This window comes from Bombus bifarius, unplaced genomic scaffold (genome assembly GCF_011952205.1).
Source record: "Bombus bifarius isolate JDL3187 unplaced genomic scaffold, Bbif_JDL3187 scf7180000007996, whole genome shotgun sequence".
NCBI lineage: Eukaryota > Metazoa > Arthropoda > Insecta > Hymenoptera > Apidae > Bombus > Bombus bifarius.
The window spans coordinates 1,602,551-1,621,104 of record NW_022884376.1 but is presented as its reverse complement, the minus strand read 5'-3'; the positions used below and the strand labels follow the sequence as shown (position 1 = coordinate 1,621,104).

Sequence of the window (18,554 nt, the reverse complement as noted above, 5' to 3'; positions counted from 1 at the left end):
TAAAGATCATTAATCAAAAAGATATTGAAATTATAATAATATTTAATGCTAAATTTTGTTAGTTTGTTTAATTTAAATATTCCCAAACTTGTGTTTTGATGCCGCTAGAGGAGCTAAGAGCTTCTTCTATGAAAAACACCGAATGTGTACAATCTTAATCTACGTAATCAACGTTTGTGCAACTATTGTTGCTTTCGTTTACTTTAAATTTAATCTTGTCAAAAATCCGAAGAAATTTAATTCCTATCGGATTAATTTTTATGAAGACTGTTATAAAATAATTAAACATGAAAGCTGCGTCTGATCCAAAGGACATCCAGGTATTATATGTTATTTCCTAGAAACGCAATTGTCAATACTTGCAATATACATGCAGCCTATAACCTTACCAAAATATATTTTTAAATCACATATTTATGACATACTATTTTGTTATATTCAAGTATAAGGAAATATATGTATATACATTTCTTTCTTATTATATTTGTATGATATTTATTTTATTAATGCAATTATTTTTCAGGAATTTCAATTTAAACAGTCAAACATTTCCCAAATTTTAGATGCATTCACATCCATACCAACTGCATGCAGTTTATTGGCTGCAGATAAAAGGAGAGGATTGTTATATGCAGGACAAAATAATAAAATAATTATATTGAAGCCAGGAGAAGACAGTGACCCAGAATGGAAAATAGAATTTAATGTGCCTCTAGTTGTGTCTAAACTAACACTTAATTGTGATTGTACCTATCTAGCCGTGGCACATGGACCTATGGTTTTAATTTATGATGCAGAGGCACTTACAAAAAATGTACGTTTAATCTATTTTATATAAAATTTCTTTCTTTTGAATTATTACTGAGTAACTCGAAGCATATTGTAATCATATTTCTTTTTCTCAGAGTTTACAATTACTACATAAAGTTAAAATTTCTACATTAAGCGGAGATATACTTGTGTATGATCTACGATGGAATCCGGCCGTACCAAGGATGTTGTGTACAGTAGCTAGCGACTATACAATTGGTAGTTTTAAAATAAAAGAAAAGAAAAAGGCTACAACCGAACTGGACACTTTCGAATTAAAAGAAAAATTGAACAATGAACATATAAATGCCTTATGTGCAGCATGGAGCCCTAAAGGAAAACAAATTGTTGTGGGTTGTAAAAATGGTAGTATAGTACAACTTAAACCTGATTTAAAGATAGCAAGGATAATTCCTGGCCCCAATCCATACATTGGTGAAGTTATTAGTATTTTATGGGTTAGCAATTATCAATTTTGTGCTGCTTATTTGGGTAATGAACAGGGAATTAATGTTCTTGTAATTGATGCCCCTAAAGGCGAAACAAATGCTGTTTTTACTTATTATGAAGATATTACTTATGCAATAACAGATTCAGAAGGAGAAGGAACAATTCCTCGTTATTACTTTGATCATGTACCAGAATGGGGCTTAATTATTGCTGCTAGTAGCAATAGCAGTGAAATAGCTATATTAGGATCTACAGATAAAGGTGTTACTTGGAATCAGTGGCAATTGGTAGATAGTGGCAGAGCTGAATTACCATTGATTCACACCACAGAAAGCTATCCAGTAGGTTTAGCTATTGATAAATCTCCAGTTAGAAAATTACCATGGGGGGCAGATTCCACTTTGCCCCATCCAGTTCCTATACTTCATATTCTTGCAACATCTGGACAATTATGCAGCTTTCATATGGTGAATCTAAGTCCAAAATGTACTTCTATTAATTCTCCACCTACAGAAATTATTGCAATACCCCCGCAAACACAGTCAAACATTAGTCCTGAAAAATCTCTTATTATGAATGGTGCTGCAACTAGTACACCACTAGTTAAGCAACCAGAAAATACTCTCGAACGTTCAAAACCTCTTTCTGCAGGAAATATTCTGAATAAATTTATTCAGAAATCTAGTTTTACATTACCTCCAACTGAGAAACCACAGCAAGAGCAGAAACCTGAACAAATCAGTATGGGGATGAAATTGGAACCAACTAGAGAAATTCAACCTCAAGAAATTGCAAAACCGGATATTAAATTAACGTCAATTAGAGAAACAATTATGCAAGAGTCTGTGGAACCAAAACCATTTGTAGATGATGATGCTAAAGATAATCATGCATATATAGAAGAACATAATTTGTTTGAGAAAGAATTACGTAAAAGATTGGAACCACAAACGTTAGAGTATGATACAGAAGAAGAACGTCAAAAACTTGTAGACACATCTATTGTGATAGATCAGTTTTTACGGGAATTGAAAGAAACAACAAATAGTTTATCTAGCGACATAGCATATTTGAAAGCGCTATTATTACAATCATTTGCTTGGGTTGAAGAAACAAAATCAAAAAATGCAGCAACTAACGATTTTGCCACTAGAAATTGTGGAGATAACAATAAAATGTCTGATCTACAAAAACTTTATTATTACACTCAAACGCAGTTAACTCAAGCTAGTAAAATTTTAGACTTAGAATGGTCAAATCATAAATCTCGAGAAACGTCACGAATGAAAATACCTCATTTAGAGTTTTTATATCAGAATCTTATATTACATAGTAAAATTATACAAGAAGAAAAAAGCAGAATGGAACATCTTAAAAAGCGATGGAAATTAATTACTCGTAATAGTAGTATTTTTGGATTAAATCATTCATTATCTAATTTAACTATCGCATCGTCAAAATATTCAACCATTCTTCCAAGAAATACAGGAATCATAGAAGCGCGATGCAAGGCAATTGCTTCTAAAACTTTGAATTTTACTCAAGAAAAACAAATTAAATTAAGAGAACATTTATCTGCTTCTACTCCAAGGATTATAAGACCTGTTAGTTCTTCAAATATTCAAGATCGTTTGGAAGAAACGTTGTCCTCTTTAACCTCTCCAAATACTACCAGCATTAATATAAAAAATAAGGTTGATCAATCTGTTTCCAAACAAAATACAATTACTAAACAACAGAATACATATATTGATCCTTTAGATTCTATGGCTAGCATTGTAGCAGGAATTGGTACAAGCGAATGCACAAGCGAATCTAACAATGTATCAATACAAAACAAAATACAAAGCAAGCAACCTAGCTTTGGCATTACTTTTCCTATATCTGGAAATAAACCTGTACAAGCAGAGAAAATATCTAGTATACCAACAACTACTGGAGTACCTCAAAGTACTAAAGCAAAACAAGATACTATTGCATTAAATCAGATGCAATTACATGTTCCTGCTCATACTTCGTCTAACTTAATAAAAGCTTTTCCTAAGGTTGATACTACTACGTTTGATACATCAGTGCAAAAGTTAGAAGAAACAGCAGCACAAAATCCAGCTATCCAATCAATTTGGTTGCATGCTATTAAAACAGAAAATAACTTGTTTAATGGTAGTTCATTAAAAGATGCATTACCACCAGAGACTTCGTTAGAAAAGATACAAACTACTCCAAATACTGGAGTGACATTACCAATGACAACAGCAGTAAAAACCAAAGCAGTATCTACATTTAGTTTTGCTACTCCAATTACCATCCCTGCACCAATAAAGAGTACTACACAGAGTACATTTGTTGTATCACAAACAACGAATGCACAAACAATTTCTTTTGCTTCAAAATCATCATCAAACGTTATTACTCCATTTAATTTAAAAATGACATCACCAGCGACAAAATCTCAAACACAAGATGTATTAAGTTTAACAGGGTCATTTATAGGACTTCAGACATCTAATCAAGCACCTAGTATATCTACTAATAATAGTCCCAGTACCGATGGAAAATATAACTGCAAAGCTACGTTTGGAAGATCTGACGTTAATCAAATTCTCTCACCTAATGAAAGTCAAATTTCTGCACAACACAATTCTGTTACAATTGTAGAAGTACCTCATACTGAAGCAACAACTTCTAGCCTTCCAACAAGTGCTGTACAAGATTTACTTGCATCTTCTGCTACACCTTTGTTCAACATTCTGAACAATACATCGAATGTTTCTGTATTTGAAGAAATAGCAAATTCTACTCCAACTACTTCATCCATGCCACTATTTGGTGGTTTCTTCACAACATCAAGTACAACAGCAAATACGACAACAACTTCTGCTACCATCTCTCCTTTTCAAAGTACTTTATCAAGACCTTTCGAGAAAGGTCCCATTATGTTACCTACAGCAAGCTCCGCCAATGCTCCTACTACTACTACTAGTACTACTACTACTACTACTACTGCTGCTACTACTACTACTACTACTACTGCTACTACTACTACTGCTACTACTACTGCTACTACTTCTACTACTACTGCTAGTACAACTACAACTACTACTACTGCTATTACCACTACTACTGTTAGTACTGCTACTCCTACAAATACTACTACAAATACTAGTACTCCTACAAATACTATTGCTGCTGCTGCTGTTGCTGCTGCTGCTGCTGCTGCTGCTGCTACCACTATTATTACAGCAACAACAACAACAACAACTACTACTATTATAACTGCTACTACTACTGCTACATTACCTACACTTACATTCGGAACTGTTGCAACAAGTACAGTTGCTCCAGTTTTTGGTAAACCTTCCCTTACAATGAACTCTCAGTTTCCAAGTACGCCAGTAGTTCCTCCAACAGATGATACGTTTGGAAAACCAGCTACTGCTACACCTCTTTTTAAGCCTTTTGAAAATGCTCAGAGCACATTTATGTTTGGCAAAACGACTAAAGTTTTAACGAACGTTTCGATCTTCAGCGGAACTAATACTAATTCGATCTTTGGTGGAAACACTCAAGTATCCTCATCAGGTTCTATTTTCGGAGGAAATACTTCCTCGATAAATACGTTCGGAACACCTCAAACGTTCGTCTTTGATAATAATGCCCAGAAATCTGACTCAATATTTGGTTCCACATCAAACACGGGCTCTACATCCTTTTTTGGTGGTGCAACAAACAATGTCACTCCAGCGTTATCTTCAGAAGGATCTCCATCTGTATTTGGCGATACCGCAACTAATACGTCGCCAATGGGTGTAGAACAGCTTGTATTAGGTGCACAACCTAATGCCTTTGGGCAAACACCTTCATTTAATGCTAAACCAATATTTGGATCAGCACCAACGTTTGGAGCACCAAAACCAGTCTTTGGCACCGGTTTTGCGACGACAGCATTTGGAGTCAATACTAGTCCTCCAGGTAAATAATATATTATAAAATATATTATATATATAAAATAATATAAACATTACACTTTTCTATACTTCGTATCTTTTTTAAGTTATGAATAAAATTTAATTACTAATAATATATAAAACAGCATTTGGAAATCCACCTACTATGGGAGGAAGTCCTGCTCCAATTGATAACAACATGCCAAAAGTGTTTGGAAATGTAAGTGGTGGTAGTAGCACATTTGAAACTCTAGCGAGTCAATCAGGTGGGCTTAGTTTCAGTAGCTTAGCACAAAAAACCACAGATGTACCAAAATCTCCAGTATTTACTAGGTAAGTTAAAAATTAAATTCTTATTTTTTTTACATTTTTTTATAACTTTTTAGATTCATAAAGTAAAAAGTGTTTAATGTACTTTTTGTTATAGCGGAAGCTCTTTTTCCACTTGGCGGTAGTCAACAAATATCTAAATTAAATAAATTATCCATAATGACACATTATTTTTATTAAAACAAGATAGACTTCTCGTGCTCCTTCAGTCTGTTTAAATCGTGTATTTATGATTACTTTTTATAAAAAAGAAAAAAGATCAAACATAGTAGTATTAAAATATTGTTGACATCTGTGTTATACATAAGTTGATATGATTCAATATATTTCGAATTTATATACAATAAAAGATTTTATAAAACGACGCTGTATAAAGATACATTTAGATACCTCGCTTTATAGGTTTTGGTGCAATTGATACTTTAGTTGGTTTGCAAAGATCTATTACACATGGATCATCAAGGGGGGAATGCATACATACAGCTGAAGATGGCACAAGTAGTGCAAGAGATATTTCTACGTTACAAGCTTCCATCCAAACTTGATGGGACAGTAGAACTATAGTTTTTAATCTGTAATCATTTTGTTCTATATTCTGTAGTCGCAGATCCGACTGACGCGGTAATAGTAATTGTACTTGTTGATCAGGATGCCTCAATTTAATGCGTAACATTCTAGGATCTCGTAAATTCAGTATTTTTGCTGTCAATGGGATTCCTAATAGAAGTCCTCCAGTAAACTTCAGTGCTGCATCTGCATCACCTCTGGGTTCTTCGATAATTGCTCTACAGAACCGAGTAAATACTGATGGCCTTGGAAGACGCTCTTCCCCTTGTGACGCTGGTGTTAATAATAATGGTAAAAGCATTCGTGTTAAAGATCCTGGCTTTACATCAGCTAAAGTTGGAATTTGAAGTACCAGAGCTCTAGAGAAAGATGGTAATTTTGTCGGATCTTGAGATAGAATATCGGCTTCAGATAAAAAGTGACGCGCGAGTGGAAGAGCACTCCTTCCTGTCATGCTTCTTGTAACTCGAATTAATTCTACTGCCAATGCCTTCAACCACACATCATTGGCTAATATAATTTCGTTTTCATCTAATCCACTAAATAGTCTTTGTAATCTGTAACATTCATATAAATTATCTATGAGTAAATATTCATATATGTATGTATATATGTTACAAAAACAAACATGCTGCTTAATATACTTTTGAGTATTCTGAAGAAGAACCGAAACATTAGTAGTTGTATTCGGCAAGGGGCTTGTAGATACCGAATTCGTTGATAATATTGAAAATTCTTTTAATACAGATTTCAAAAGTAGTAAACTTCTTATGTATAAAGCAGTAAAACGTGCAGCTCCTTCCATACGATAATCCATTTTTGCTAAACGATCGAGATCGACAGCTGCAGCTTCTAAGAGCTGAGTGTGCACTCTACCTCCAGGCCTTGCATTTTCTACACCTGTAACTACTTTTTCTAGAAATTCTTTTCCACGTCTAGCTTCTTCGTCAATTTTATCTTCTTTCCCAAAATTTGATCCACTTGTTATGGTTGGTCGCAATCGAGGAACTAAATGCGGCATAGTATCGCGTAAATAATGATAATGTTTAGATGCATGCTCTGTAAAAAGAGCATGCATGCTTGGACAATGAAGTGCAGCATTGAATATTAGGACTAACACGCTTGCATCTATTATTTATAGTTAAGGATAATAAAAATAAGATTGCTAGTATAATTTATATTTTGTAAAGGGAATCGTTAGAAGGATACAAGAAGGTTCGTCGACATCTGGCTCCGGTGTATCGAAAAACGGATGACGTCCAAGAAGTTGTGGTACTAAGGGTAATGTTAAATATGGATGCGTGGCCCCTAATGCTGCCAAACAATTTCTAATACTTTCTTTGTCTTGTGGATAACGACTTAAGTTATCGAGTAGACGGTTTACACACATATGGAGGCAATTTCTTGTAGCAAGCCGACTAGCAGCCAAAGTAGCATGTAGACCTTCTCGTACTTCGCCCGAGAAGTCTTCTAATGCTCCTAAAATTGTTTCTAATTGATCTTCACGAAGCGTTACACTCGCAGACATTTTTCTTAATGATTCAATAGCTCTTAATCGAACATCTTGAATTTCATCATTAAACATATCAACCATAAAATCCAATGAAATTTTGGCTATATTTGGTTGCTCTAAAGATAAGGTACAAAGGGCTTCAACCGCTGCCGTTCTCACCTGAATGTATTTATTTTAATTGCTCAGAATATAAATTAAATAATAAACAAGTAAATAATATTACCTCCAGAAATTCGTCTTCCAAACCATGAATAAATGCACCACATGATCCGCTCTTTTCTTCTACTTCTGGTCTATCTGCTTCTACAACTTTTTGCTTTTTATCCAATGCTTGTTCTATGTATCTTTGTGAGACACCTTTCATTGTTCCTAGAAGAGACATTGCTAAAGCTCTAACTCTTGGTGATAAGTCACCCATAAGGCTACAAATTTGGGAAAATGCACAATCCACCATACGTATATCTTCTCCATCTGTTCCCATAATAATACTATAAAACAGATGATATAAACAGATAATATAGCTGACAATAAATATTGATAACAGATTGAAATAGATATTAAATGTTGCTTACTTTTCGGGGTATTCTCTGCCTAAAAGCCATATTAATTTAAGAACAGTTCTACGAACTATTTCATAATCATCTCTGAGTGCAGTACAAGCTTCTCCAAAAAAGCTTGCAGGTAATCTGCAACCTCTATAAGAATGAAGTTCAGCCATCGTCTCAAATGCTTGTGCACGTACCCTTGGATCTTGAGAATGTGCATAGTTGCTAACAAGTGATAAAGTATCATCTGTAGTATTTGCAGTCAAATATCTACCAATAATAGAAAGACAACGTGTCTGTACACCATGCCAGGTATCAGGCAAATGCTCACGGGCAATTTTCAATACAAGAGTCCTAAAATTTAATGAATTATTTTTCTTCTTTAATTTTAAAAAAAAAATTTCAAATATGTATATGATACCTATGATAATCTCCCAACTTCAATAATGTTGCTAATCCTTGGCTTTTTACCCTATGTGATTCTTCGTTTTTTAAAAGTTCGGCAGTTTCATTAACAATTTTTGTCTTTTCTACAGAATCATTTGTTACATCTCCTAATTCTGCAAATATCCAAAGAATTTTGGCACGAACTGCTGCTTCTGTTTCTATAGCAAATCTTTCTGACAACCTCTTTACTACAGAAGGAACATCTTCTGGAGAAATATATGCAATCGTATCAGATATACGAACAAGAAGCTGTAATGCATCATTACCACATTTACATTTCTCAAGGCACTCAATGTAAGCTAATGCTGAACTTCCTTCTATCCCATTTTTACTACCTGAACTAGATGTAAGGTGTAATGTTTTTAATCTCTTTGGTGGCTCATTTATAACCTATAAACAAGTTTAATTAAATAAAATATCGAATATAAATTTGTTTGAAACAAATCATTTAATTTACCTGACTCTGGTTAAATTCTGCCAACACCCTTTTCTTCATTAAAGCTGCCATTCTTTAATATTATAATATTCTTTAATAACTATAGAGATTAATCATATATTTTTTATTATTTTATATTAAGTAAGAAATAAAAATTAGTAACTTTTCATTTTTAAAGCTTATAATAACCTTTATTTGTTGTTAGTAATATTTACAACACTATAAGTTACATATATAATTCAAGCTTAAAAAATGTGTTTTTCTGTAGTCTGCAGACAAATTTATACAGATATGCTCTCAGCTGATTACGTGTTGATTATGCTATTCAATTTATACTTATACATGCATGCCATGTGTCAAAGTATTATGAAATTAAATGACTTACTATACTTTTTATTAATAAAAAAAATATAAAAATTTACTTATTAAATAACAGATCTATTTATAAAGGAAAATTCAACAACTTCTTAACATATATAACTTATTTTACTAAATATTGATTTATAAAGTACTTTATCATATTTTTTATGCTCTTTTATTTTCCACTTTGTTGCGGAAATATTAGTTATTATCATAAATTTTTGTTTCTTGATAAACATAATAACGATAGTAATAGAAGTATCTTTATAATTTTCATTATTACGTATATCAAATAAACCTAAAAATATTGTAATAATGATATTTATAATCGATTCATTTATTTTAATATGGGATTCAAAGAATATAAACAATATTTCTATTTATCATGCTTCAGATAAACAATCGACGAATCTGTCAAATTGACAAGTTTATTTGGCATTAACATGGCTGCCGAGATCAATAGGAAACTGTCATGATACATTTTGTCCATGCTCATTGGTGTTATTAGATTTTCTAATATGTATTGTACGGATATTTTTTTGTGAACATGAATATTTTTTAAATCGTTAGAAAGGTTATTCATATTTTTCTGAAAATGTCATAATCTTGATTTATAATGGTAGGTGAAAGTGTTCTGAATATTTGCCGATCCGTGAAACGAGGGTGATTCATAACAATGTAATACAGCTTTACAAAAACGATATTTTGTTTATGATCGATTAAAGATCGTAGATATTATAGGAGTTCCTAATATTTAGTATGAACGTAGACAATGTACTTATCTTAGAAATATTACTTAAAAAAATTTAAGATATAATATTTTTACATGATTGTTGTTTCATACTTGTCTCATAAGAGAGTAATTGTTTCTACAATTTGTGTGAATATTTTTCGCTCTTAGTAGTGAAGACATTGGTATTACTCAAGGAAATCATTGAGTTTCCAATAGATGATATATTAATATGGACATTTTTGAATATATTTGCATATCTGTGATTACATTTGTGTGTGGTATAATATGTACACTTGTGCTGGAATTTTATTTATTCAAAAAATACTTGGAGCAAGCACCTTTGGAAAGTACACCAAGAAAATTAAAACACCATGGCAAGGCTCAGTTACCTAAGGAGTTACTTGACAAAATTCAAGATGAAAAAACAAGTTCCATAAGCATATCACGCCAGGGTATGTGCCAAGGCAATGAAAACTTGGCAATAAATTTAACATTGCAATTTTTGTTTAATGAACTTAGAAATGCTGAGAGAGTACGCCTTTGGTTGTATAGAAAGTTAAATAATGAGTTCAAAGAATTATTAACTCAATCTACCACTGGCAAATTGCTAGACAGTGTACAGGTAAAGTATATACTTAGAAGTATTATTTAATATTTGCACTAAAGTTACATCAATAATAATTTATATATATTTTCAGTTAAGAGACTTGAATCTGGGTTCACAATTTCCCACAATAAAAGGTTTAGAAGTTGCAGATTCAAAAATAGATGCTGATACAGGTTTATTGGAGACATTGGATTTATCTTTAGATTTACATTATTCTGGAAATTTTCAATTATCGATAGATGTTAAAATGCTACTGGGAAAGACTGCATATATGGCTTTACAAGGTAAGAAATTATTTTCTCTAAATATTATTTTTGAATAAATTCTAGTAGAATATAGTTAGCAACATCTTTTTTAGTGAAACGTATCAGTGGCAGAGCTAGGTTGCAGTTTACACGTGTTCCATATACTCACTGGTCCTTAAGTTTTTATTCAGATCCTATACTTGAATTGGAAGTACAATCCCAATTTCAAGGTCGTCAATTACAGCCACAGATCATTTCTTTGATCACAGGACAAATTCGTAGAGCTGTGCGTAGGAAGCATACATTACCTCGCTATAAAATGCGTTACAAACCATTTTTCCGTAGATTAAACGACGAAGCAGTAGATTTATCCGAAGTAAAATATATATTTTTATTTAAAAAGTCATAGAAGTATTGAAAAAGAATATATTTAACAAATATTTAAAACTCTTATTTAGGTTGCCAATATACAATTGACACCAGGTTATTTGGAGGTATCACTGGTGGAAGTGACTAGATTAAATCTTGGACCTAATATACTTAATGCAGACGATAGATCACAAGTTGAAGTATATTGTACAATAAGCATAGATTCAACACCTTGGGTATATCTGACTCAATATACTGGAGTTCCTTATATGGTGTTGGACTTAATTATTAGTAAAGTTGGTTCTCAGCAACTTGGCGTAGTGTTTAAGCAAGAATTTGTGCCAGAAGTAGGTCATGTATGTGTGTTAGTCGAGACTATAATAGTTGGAAGTCCTGCTGCAATCGCTGAGATGAGAAAAGGGGATATTTTAATAGCAGTAGATGGCAAAAAGGTGTCTAACATGAATCAAGTAGCTAAATTTGTAAAAAGTGCGGTGCAGAGGCGTTTTATCATAAGGGTTGAAAGAAAATATTCTAAAGCAGATTCGGACAAACAAGCTAGCATGAAATTGGATAGTGAAAGGATATCAGCAGAAAGAGGAGTTGATAAGAAAACATTAAAAACTGATTTTATATTTAATAAGGGAGATACGCCCAGTGCCGAAGACAGCAAGATCAAATTTGAAAGCCAAATAAAATTTTCGGATTTAAAGGATTGTGAAAATGAAATTTCTGACAAATTGGAAATGAGTAGTAGACTATTTAGAAGGAGAAAAAGCAGCGCACATACCGATGATACTACTCAGACACCAGACGCTACCCCCTCCAGAAAGATTTCAACTACTTCGAATCAATCGATAATATCGAGTAGCTCTCAATTTTACTTTAATGACGATAACTATGTAACAAATATATCAGACTTATACTATACTACTAAAGAAAAAGAATATGCATCTTTAATCACTTTCGAAGAAACTAGGTCTTTTCAAATTGATTCAGAACTCCAGTACTTAAATATAGGAGTATGGGGTCGTGTAAGAGGAGGAGAAATTCAAGCAAAGTTATTAGGATATATTAACGTCCCTATGAAATTAATTCTGGCACAATGTTATACATCCTCCACTGGTCATTATCTTAAATGCTATGCTTTATTACCACCAGATAGTGGTGTGTAGTATTCTTATTAAATATGTATAATTGTTAATATCATATTTATTTGTATCTATTTTTTACTAATTTTATATACTGTTCTGAAAGCTTCTTTGGCGACGGTACATCCAAAACTACAAGGATATTCAGGATTCGACCCAACACTTTGTTATGGCGATATTTTATTATCTTATTTATGGGAGTCTAGTTACCCGAATCGTCATATAACTGGTGATTCAGGGAAAAAGGAAAGTACAGAAGCTGTCAAAACACAACCACCTTTGAGCGAAGAAATTTCTGAGAAAAAGCTGCACGATTTTATTAGAACTCATTTTCATAGAGCAACACACTGCGATTTTTGTACAAAGAAGGTCTATGTTCTCACACTTATTTGCTTCTTTATGTGTACGTTTTAAAGTAAATAATACAATTACATATATCTTCGTTATATAGATTTGGCTGAAGGACGCAGTGCAGTGCAGAGATTGTGGTATGGTGTGTCATAAGAAATGTGAAGTTCGTTGTCAAGCATCAGGAACATGCGGAGCCGAAAGTATAACAACAATGGCATTGGAAGCAGACGAAATAGAATCTACTACTGTTATTGGGGAATCAGGTCCAGAGATTTCTCTAACCAGTTGTGAAGATAATGTACAGGTACTCAAGACGTAATAAAAGTATTTATTACACAGAAATGGCATTGTCAACTTGTTGATTTTTAAATTTACACAACATTTTAAAACAGCAATAAATGCTGTAGTTGACAATTCCATAAAATAAATATAAATTCTTATTCGTTTTTTCATTGTGATTTAATATGACACTTAGTGATTTTAAGACTATTTACAACTTAAAGTTAGATCTCTGAATTGAAATTTATCGAATATGTAATATATATGAATATATAATTTATATTTTTATTAAAAAAAATTGTACATTAATTTTGAAAGATAAAATTTTATTATGCAATTGTCGTTACAGTGGAATTTTACAAAAGAAATATAAAATTACGATCACTATGCATATCTACGCTTTACTAGTTATATTTGACTGTACAGTATGTAATGCTGTAATCAAGGAATTGCAGTTTCTGGGCAATTAATGTGTATTTGAAATATTTAGAGTATTCTTGGTATTTTGTACATAGGGAAACAACTGTTAAGTGTGATTCACCTTATTGTTGGTAATAAAATTGGTCATCTGCATAATAGGGAGGTGAAGGTTTTTTGTAGGTTTGCACCTTGACCTTGCTTCTAATGTTGAGTATTTGTGAATTTTGTAAGTGAATAGATCATTTGTTTTATTATTGTCTAGTAAACCTTACACACAAAATAATCAAGAATGAGGTAGAGGGCGCGATTGCGTGATGTATCGTTTCTCCTTGTTCTCTTTGTTTTTTAATAGTTTATCGGTGTTGTCGATTGAATAAGTAAAATTATTAATATTGATATTAAATGAAATTATAATAGAAATTAAATTTGGTATTAAAAATTTGAAATCCGTTGATCGATTAATCAGGGTGCAACTATGATGGCCATGAAGGCTAGTATAGCTAATACTCTATTGGGCCTGAAGAAGGCTGGAAGTACCAGTTGCTTGGCCCCACCGGCTTCCGGTACTGGTCTGGCATCTAGAAGTCTTCCCCCAAGTCCCTGTGCATCCCGCAAGGTAGAATTTAATAACACAAATTTGTTCAGTTGGAACAGAGAAGGATCTCAGATTGATATTCCTTGCATTAAATATCAATAGCAATTTTAATTATATCAAATATAATTTTGGGCCTTCTCTGCTCTATTTCTGTTCTTTGTTCTATTTTTTGTACCAGCAATTGTAAGGGGCAGAAAACACGCTTATGACTAACAATAAGATATTGACTGTCATTTTGAAGCTTCAATTATATTTGATTCGCTTGTCGTTCATTGTACGTGCGATGTCTTTGGAACTTTGTACCAGCTTTCTATTTTTTCCTTCCTATCGCAAATAGTCACACTATTCTTTATTGCTCATGGCACTAACTGTTATTTGGAGAGAACAGACACGCAGATGCACATCGAGATCGCCATGCTTATTATATAAGATATTGTTGTATTGATACTATATAACTAATACAATCTCTCATAGAGTGATAAACGATGCTTTCTTTACACCTTTACTATCATATACAATCGAGGTAGGTGCATCTATTCTTTAGGGTCAAGATCTAAAAATGATTCTAAAATTGCCGACGAATCTGATCGAATTATTGAAACGTTTAGAATTCATTGGTTGGTGGCTTGGGCATAAGTCCCGATCTCTTGGAGGGTGCTGAACCTAGCGTGGCAGCTCCTCTAGTAGCTGGCGATTTGGACGATGGTCTTATGTCTAGAGCTAAAGATACCGGCAAGTTTCTGTACAAACATTTGGAGCCACTAGAACGCGTTGAAAAAATCAATGTCATGGTAAAAATAACATTGAACTTTAAATTAACAAAGCATATATCAATTAATCGTATATTTAATGTTAACATTTAACGTAGATGGGGAAGCTGAAAACTGCGCTCGACGCGGAAACTGCCTCAAGATTGGAATTATCACAAAGCGGAGAAATGGACAGTATTAAATTAATTGCACAAAGCGATTTACGAGTGCAAGCACTTAGTGTCTTACTATTGCATTATTGCGCTGGATTGCAACACGCGCAAGAAGCATTAGACCGATCTCAAAGAAACAGAGAGTCCCAACAAGCTTAACTTCAATGAGAAAATGCCAACAAAACTATCGATATACATTCCAATCCCGCGTACATTCTATTTCACTTCACTGTCTGTTTAATACAGAAATCGTCGATAACTTTGGTCGATTATAAATATCCGTTCAGGTATCTGTATCATATATATACGTACTTACAATTGTACGTATTATATGGTTGCTTTGAAATTTCTCTATAAATCGTTCAGCGACATTCATGTTAATAGGCCTCTAGATAATACTCGTAAATTTTACCGTGATACCTTCATAGTTTACCAGAGAACACCAAATATTAAGACTTGTATTTACAGATTCTATGTATACTCGTAGAGAACAGAGTACAACGTATACCAGCTGTGTTTACGCATAGAGTATTTTCGGCGGTGTAGGTAAATAGTTGTGTTATAGAATGATTAGGATAACAAAAACGGGAAAATAGTGTCTTGAGTTTAAGTGTAAGGTAGTGAGTAATTAGATATTTAATTACAGTATTCGATAGTTTTGCGGAACAGATATTATTCTCTTTCATATCGATATAACGATTGACCTTCGATTATGAGATTTAAATAATTCAGAATAGATTTTGTTTCTTACTGAATCGTATTTTACTTATCTGTAAGCCGGCTGCAACGAAATACATTAATTGCGACTGATTTAAAAAATATCAACGTTAGTATTATCTACATACGAGTATGAATGAAATACACGATACGGTAGAATTCCATCCATAGATAACACGAATAGATAACATCGAGGTATTGATATATACATATATTTCATGGCTTTAACAAGATATTACGATCTATTGTTAGTATGTAAAATAAATATAAGAAAATCAATATAGATTATTGAACGAGTGTTCAGTGATAATTTGTACTCGTATTATTTAAGACTAATATCAAGATTAACGAAAACCGTTTCTTGAGCGATTATTCTCTTGAAACACGCTGTTCCAAGCGATGATTTAAGTATCGAAAATGTTTCGTTCGTCCAACGAGAAATATATGCGAATAAATGCGAAATCGGGTAGACGTCCGTTTATATCTATCGGTGACGATGATCTTTCCGTTTAAACTACGTGGAAGATGCGAATTCTTGGTAAATATGAAAATACTCGAAAAACGGAGACGCAGTAACTTGCGAGCGCACAAAGAGTCAACGTCAGAGCCAAAGATTTTATAGGGCCAATGTTCGCGGTCAAACAGAGACGTTTTGCGAAGGTTTTCCGCAGATTATAATCGCGGGAGGCCAGATTGCATCGTAAAAGTAAGGAAGAAGATAGCTTGTAGCATAAAATTTTCAACAATTCGGATGTCATTTTGTTTTTCACTTGATCGTGAATCAACAAACGCCCGCGGTCAACCCTATTGTATTCCCCGTGCGATACTTTTCATTTGCACACGGGCGTACGACTTCCCAAGATTCAGAAAAATTTACTGCGCGAATTATTCGTGGAACATGATGTTTCTTTCCGACACGTGTTGGCAGATCACAGTTGGCGTAAAATCAGAACTCGGCGGTCTTGACCGGATGTAAAATTACGCGTCGTTTTAAAAACGTAAAGTCATCGAATTCACAAAGAGAATGTATGTATGTACGCGTATCGAGCAAATGTTTTACGTTCATTATTACGAATTAAAAGGTCGATCAAGGATCCTTCTTTAAACATGAAATGGGTCCGTTGGAGACTGAAAAACCGCGAACATCTTCCTTGTCGATATATGAAAATGTACCATTTACATATATATAGAAAGAGAGAGAAGAGGAAGAAATCATTTGGGGGGAAAAGAGAAAAAGAGGGTATACACGTGCATGGACCGCGTGCATCGATCTCAGCACGATACAGCGTAGCTTATATCTCGCGCACGTTCATGCGAGAGTCAATACGAATACGACGACTGAAAAGTCATGGGGGATTTTGGCCCGCGAATCTATTCTCGTCCATGAAATGCACGCGCAGTATCCTCTGGCCACGTGCCAAACATACCGAAGAATCGTATAAACATTTTATCCCTGTTGGGCACTGGACTCTGCAATGAATGGAGAGAAAAGATCTGCATGGAAAACTAAAGACGCGATTGATTTTTCTTAAGTACCTCTCCGCGCTAGTTCACCATTAAATCAGGGATAGATTCGGAATCTACTATTTTTTCTTCTTTCCATAGTTTGGTGAGAATATTCGATACGATTGGTAACGGATGAGTCATAAAGATTTTCTTTTCCAGAATACCGCGTGATCGAACGAACGAGAGATTCTTTCGGGAGAAAGGCGTAGAAATACGTTGTTTAACGCGGTGAAACGAATACGCTTTTCGATCTCGCGACCTCAGCCAAAACACGCGCATTCGATGTTTTCTTTTGTCTGAAAAGATGCCCTGGCAGTATCACTTATTCCAGATGCTCCTTCTAGCTGTTTATTATCACGATGAAACGACGACGCACGTGTCCGTATGCAATCTTTTTTGTAAACCGTCACTTAACGGAAGATTAATTGTATTTTATATTTTCGAATATTTCTCGATGAAATGTTCGATATCCTTTCCCATAGATCGTCAACTCTTGTCCAAGATAACGAACATATATTTAGCAAGTCTGTCGATCGATTTTCTTTTTATAGTCTGTTCCAAAGAAATACGTCGAGAAATTTTCCGAATGGTAACGCGTGTTCGTTTCCATTGTCGTGCGAAACGGGTACGTGCCATTTTTATATCGCGTTGTTTGCGAAGAGATACATACGAAGAAAAATGAAACAGAATGGTTACTGGAAAAGTTCGCCACCGATGAACGGACGGGCAATAATGAACGTTCGCAATGGCGCAGTAGGCATCGTGCCGAACGGATGGTTCGTCGTATTTTCGACCTTGGATTTAGACGATGTTTCGAATGAAGATTTTGCGAACAGGAATGGAAAGGTGAACGGAAAGAGCGGAACAACGCTTTCGTCACGAAAAAAGGAGCGGAAGCGTATGAAATTCGTGTGCGTTGAACATTTTTCATTTTGAACCTTGTTCGCTTCCTCGTCCTTACCGCGTGAGCTACGCCGCTAATTGCACATTTATGTAACGACGCGATTCGATATACATATATATATATATATATGAATGTATATTGAATGTATTTCATATATATATATATATATGAAAATAAAAAGAATAAAAAAATATTTGAACAACGACAATCGAGGAATCGTCTGTACACGCGGTTGTATAATAATTTCTTAATCCGCTGTATAATTTCTTTCAGCTAATCTATCATCGAACGTTTCCCCTTTACGCTTCGTACGCATCTGAGAAATTTCGTTCGCTTTTACAGTATTGCGT

General features: G+C 33.8%; 3 protein-coding genes across 4 annotated transcripts; 2 read left to right on the top strand and 1 right to left on the bottom strand.

The window, feature by feature from the left end:
- Positions 1 to 163: 163 nt before the first annotated feature.
- LOC117205922 (nuclear pore complex protein Nup214) lies at positions 164 to 5,902 on the top strand. The gene is made up of 5 exons (XM_033444774.1): positions 164 to 320; positions 524 to 814; positions 906 to 5,232; positions 5,354 to 5,540; positions 5,635 to 5,902. Exons 1-5 carry the CDS (start codon positions 288 to 290, stop codon positions 5,660 to 5,662), a joined length of 4,866 nt encoding a protein of 1,621 aa, XP_033300665.1. The 5' UTR covers positions 164 to 287; the 3' UTR covers positions 5,663 to 5,902.
- LOC117205926 (integrator complex subunit 4) lies at positions 5,835 to 9,311 on the bottom strand. The gene is made up of 7 exons (XM_033444781.1): positions 9,067 to 9,311; positions 8,584 to 8,999; positions 8,190 to 8,516; positions 7,841 to 8,105; positions 7,314 to 7,776; positions 6,749 to 7,232; positions 5,835 to 6,661 (listed from the first exon to the last, which is right to left on the bottom strand). Exons 1-7 carry the CDS (start codon positions 9,115 to 9,117, stop codon positions 5,920 to 5,922), a joined length of 2,748 nt encoding a protein of 915 aa, XP_033300672.1. The 5' UTR covers positions 9,118 to 9,311; the 3' UTR covers positions 5,835 to 5,919.
- Positions 9,312 to 9,762: 451 nt separating this feature from the next.
- Positions 9,763 to 16,104, top strand: LOC117205924 (PDZ domain-containing protein 8). Of its 2 annotated transcripts, XM_033444779.1 has the most exons (9): positions 9,763 to 10,760; positions 10,837 to 11,029; positions 11,104 to 11,366; positions 11,449 to 12,526; positions 12,617 to 12,879; positions 12,962 to 13,165; positions 14,027 to 14,176; positions 14,764 to 14,946; positions 15,024 to 16,104. In XM_033444779.1, exons 1-9 carry the CDS (start codon positions 10,368 to 10,370, stop codon positions 15,234 to 15,236), a joined length of 2,940 nt encoding a protein of 979 aa, XP_033300670.1. In that variant the 5' UTR covers positions 9,763 to 10,367; the 3' UTR covers positions 15,237 to 16,104. The 2 variants fall into 2 exon arrangements, with proteins under 2 accessions (XP_033300670.1, XP_033300671.1); XM_033444780.1 differs by lacking the exon at positions 14,027 to 14,176.
- The last annotated feature ends 2,450 nt before the right edge of the window (positions 16,105 to 18,554 follow it).

What these genes read in the sequence shown, in the direction of transcription:
- LOC117205926 (XM_033444781.1), bottom strand. Translation starts at nt 9,117, where the DNA reads ATGGCAGCTTTAATGAAGAAAAGGGTGTTGGCAGAATTTAACCAGAGT. An exon ending in TGGAAGACGAATTTCTGGAG is followed by an intron (nt 7,777 to 7,840) that starts GTAATATTATTT and finishes AAATACATTCAG; the next exon opens with GTGAGAACGGCAGCGGTTGA. An exon ending in AGATGTCGACGAACCTTCTT is followed by an intron (nt 7,233 to 7,313) that starts GTATCCTTCTAA and finishes TATAAATAATAG; the next exon opens with ATGCAAGCGTGTTAGTCCTA.
- LOC117205922 (XM_033444774.1), top strand. Translation starts at nt 288, where the DNA reads ATGAAAGCTGCGTCTGATCCAAAGGACATCCAG. An exon ending in CTGATCCAAAGGACATCCAG is followed by an intron (nt 321 to 523) that starts GTATTATATGTT and finishes ATTATTTTTCAG; the next exon opens with GAATTTCAATTTAAACAGTC. An exon ending in AAATCTCCAGTATTTACTAG is followed by an intron (nt 5,541 to 5,634) that starts GTAAGTTAAAAA and finishes TTTTTGTTATAG; the next exon opens with CGGAAGCTCTTTTTCCACTT.
- LOC117205924 (XM_033444779.1), top strand. Translation starts at nt 10,368, where the DNA reads ATGGACATTTTTGAATATATTTGCATATCTGTGATTACATTTGTGTGT. An exon ending in TGCATATATGGCTTTACAAG is followed by an intron (nt 11,030 to 11,103) that starts GTAAGAAATTAT and finishes CATCTTTTTTAG; the next exon opens with TGAAACGTATCAGTGGCAGA. An exon ending in TTGAAAAAATCAATGTCATG is followed by an intron (nt 14,947 to 15,023) that starts GTAAAAATAACA and finishes CATTTAACGTAG; the next exon opens with ATGGGGAAGCTGAAAACTGC.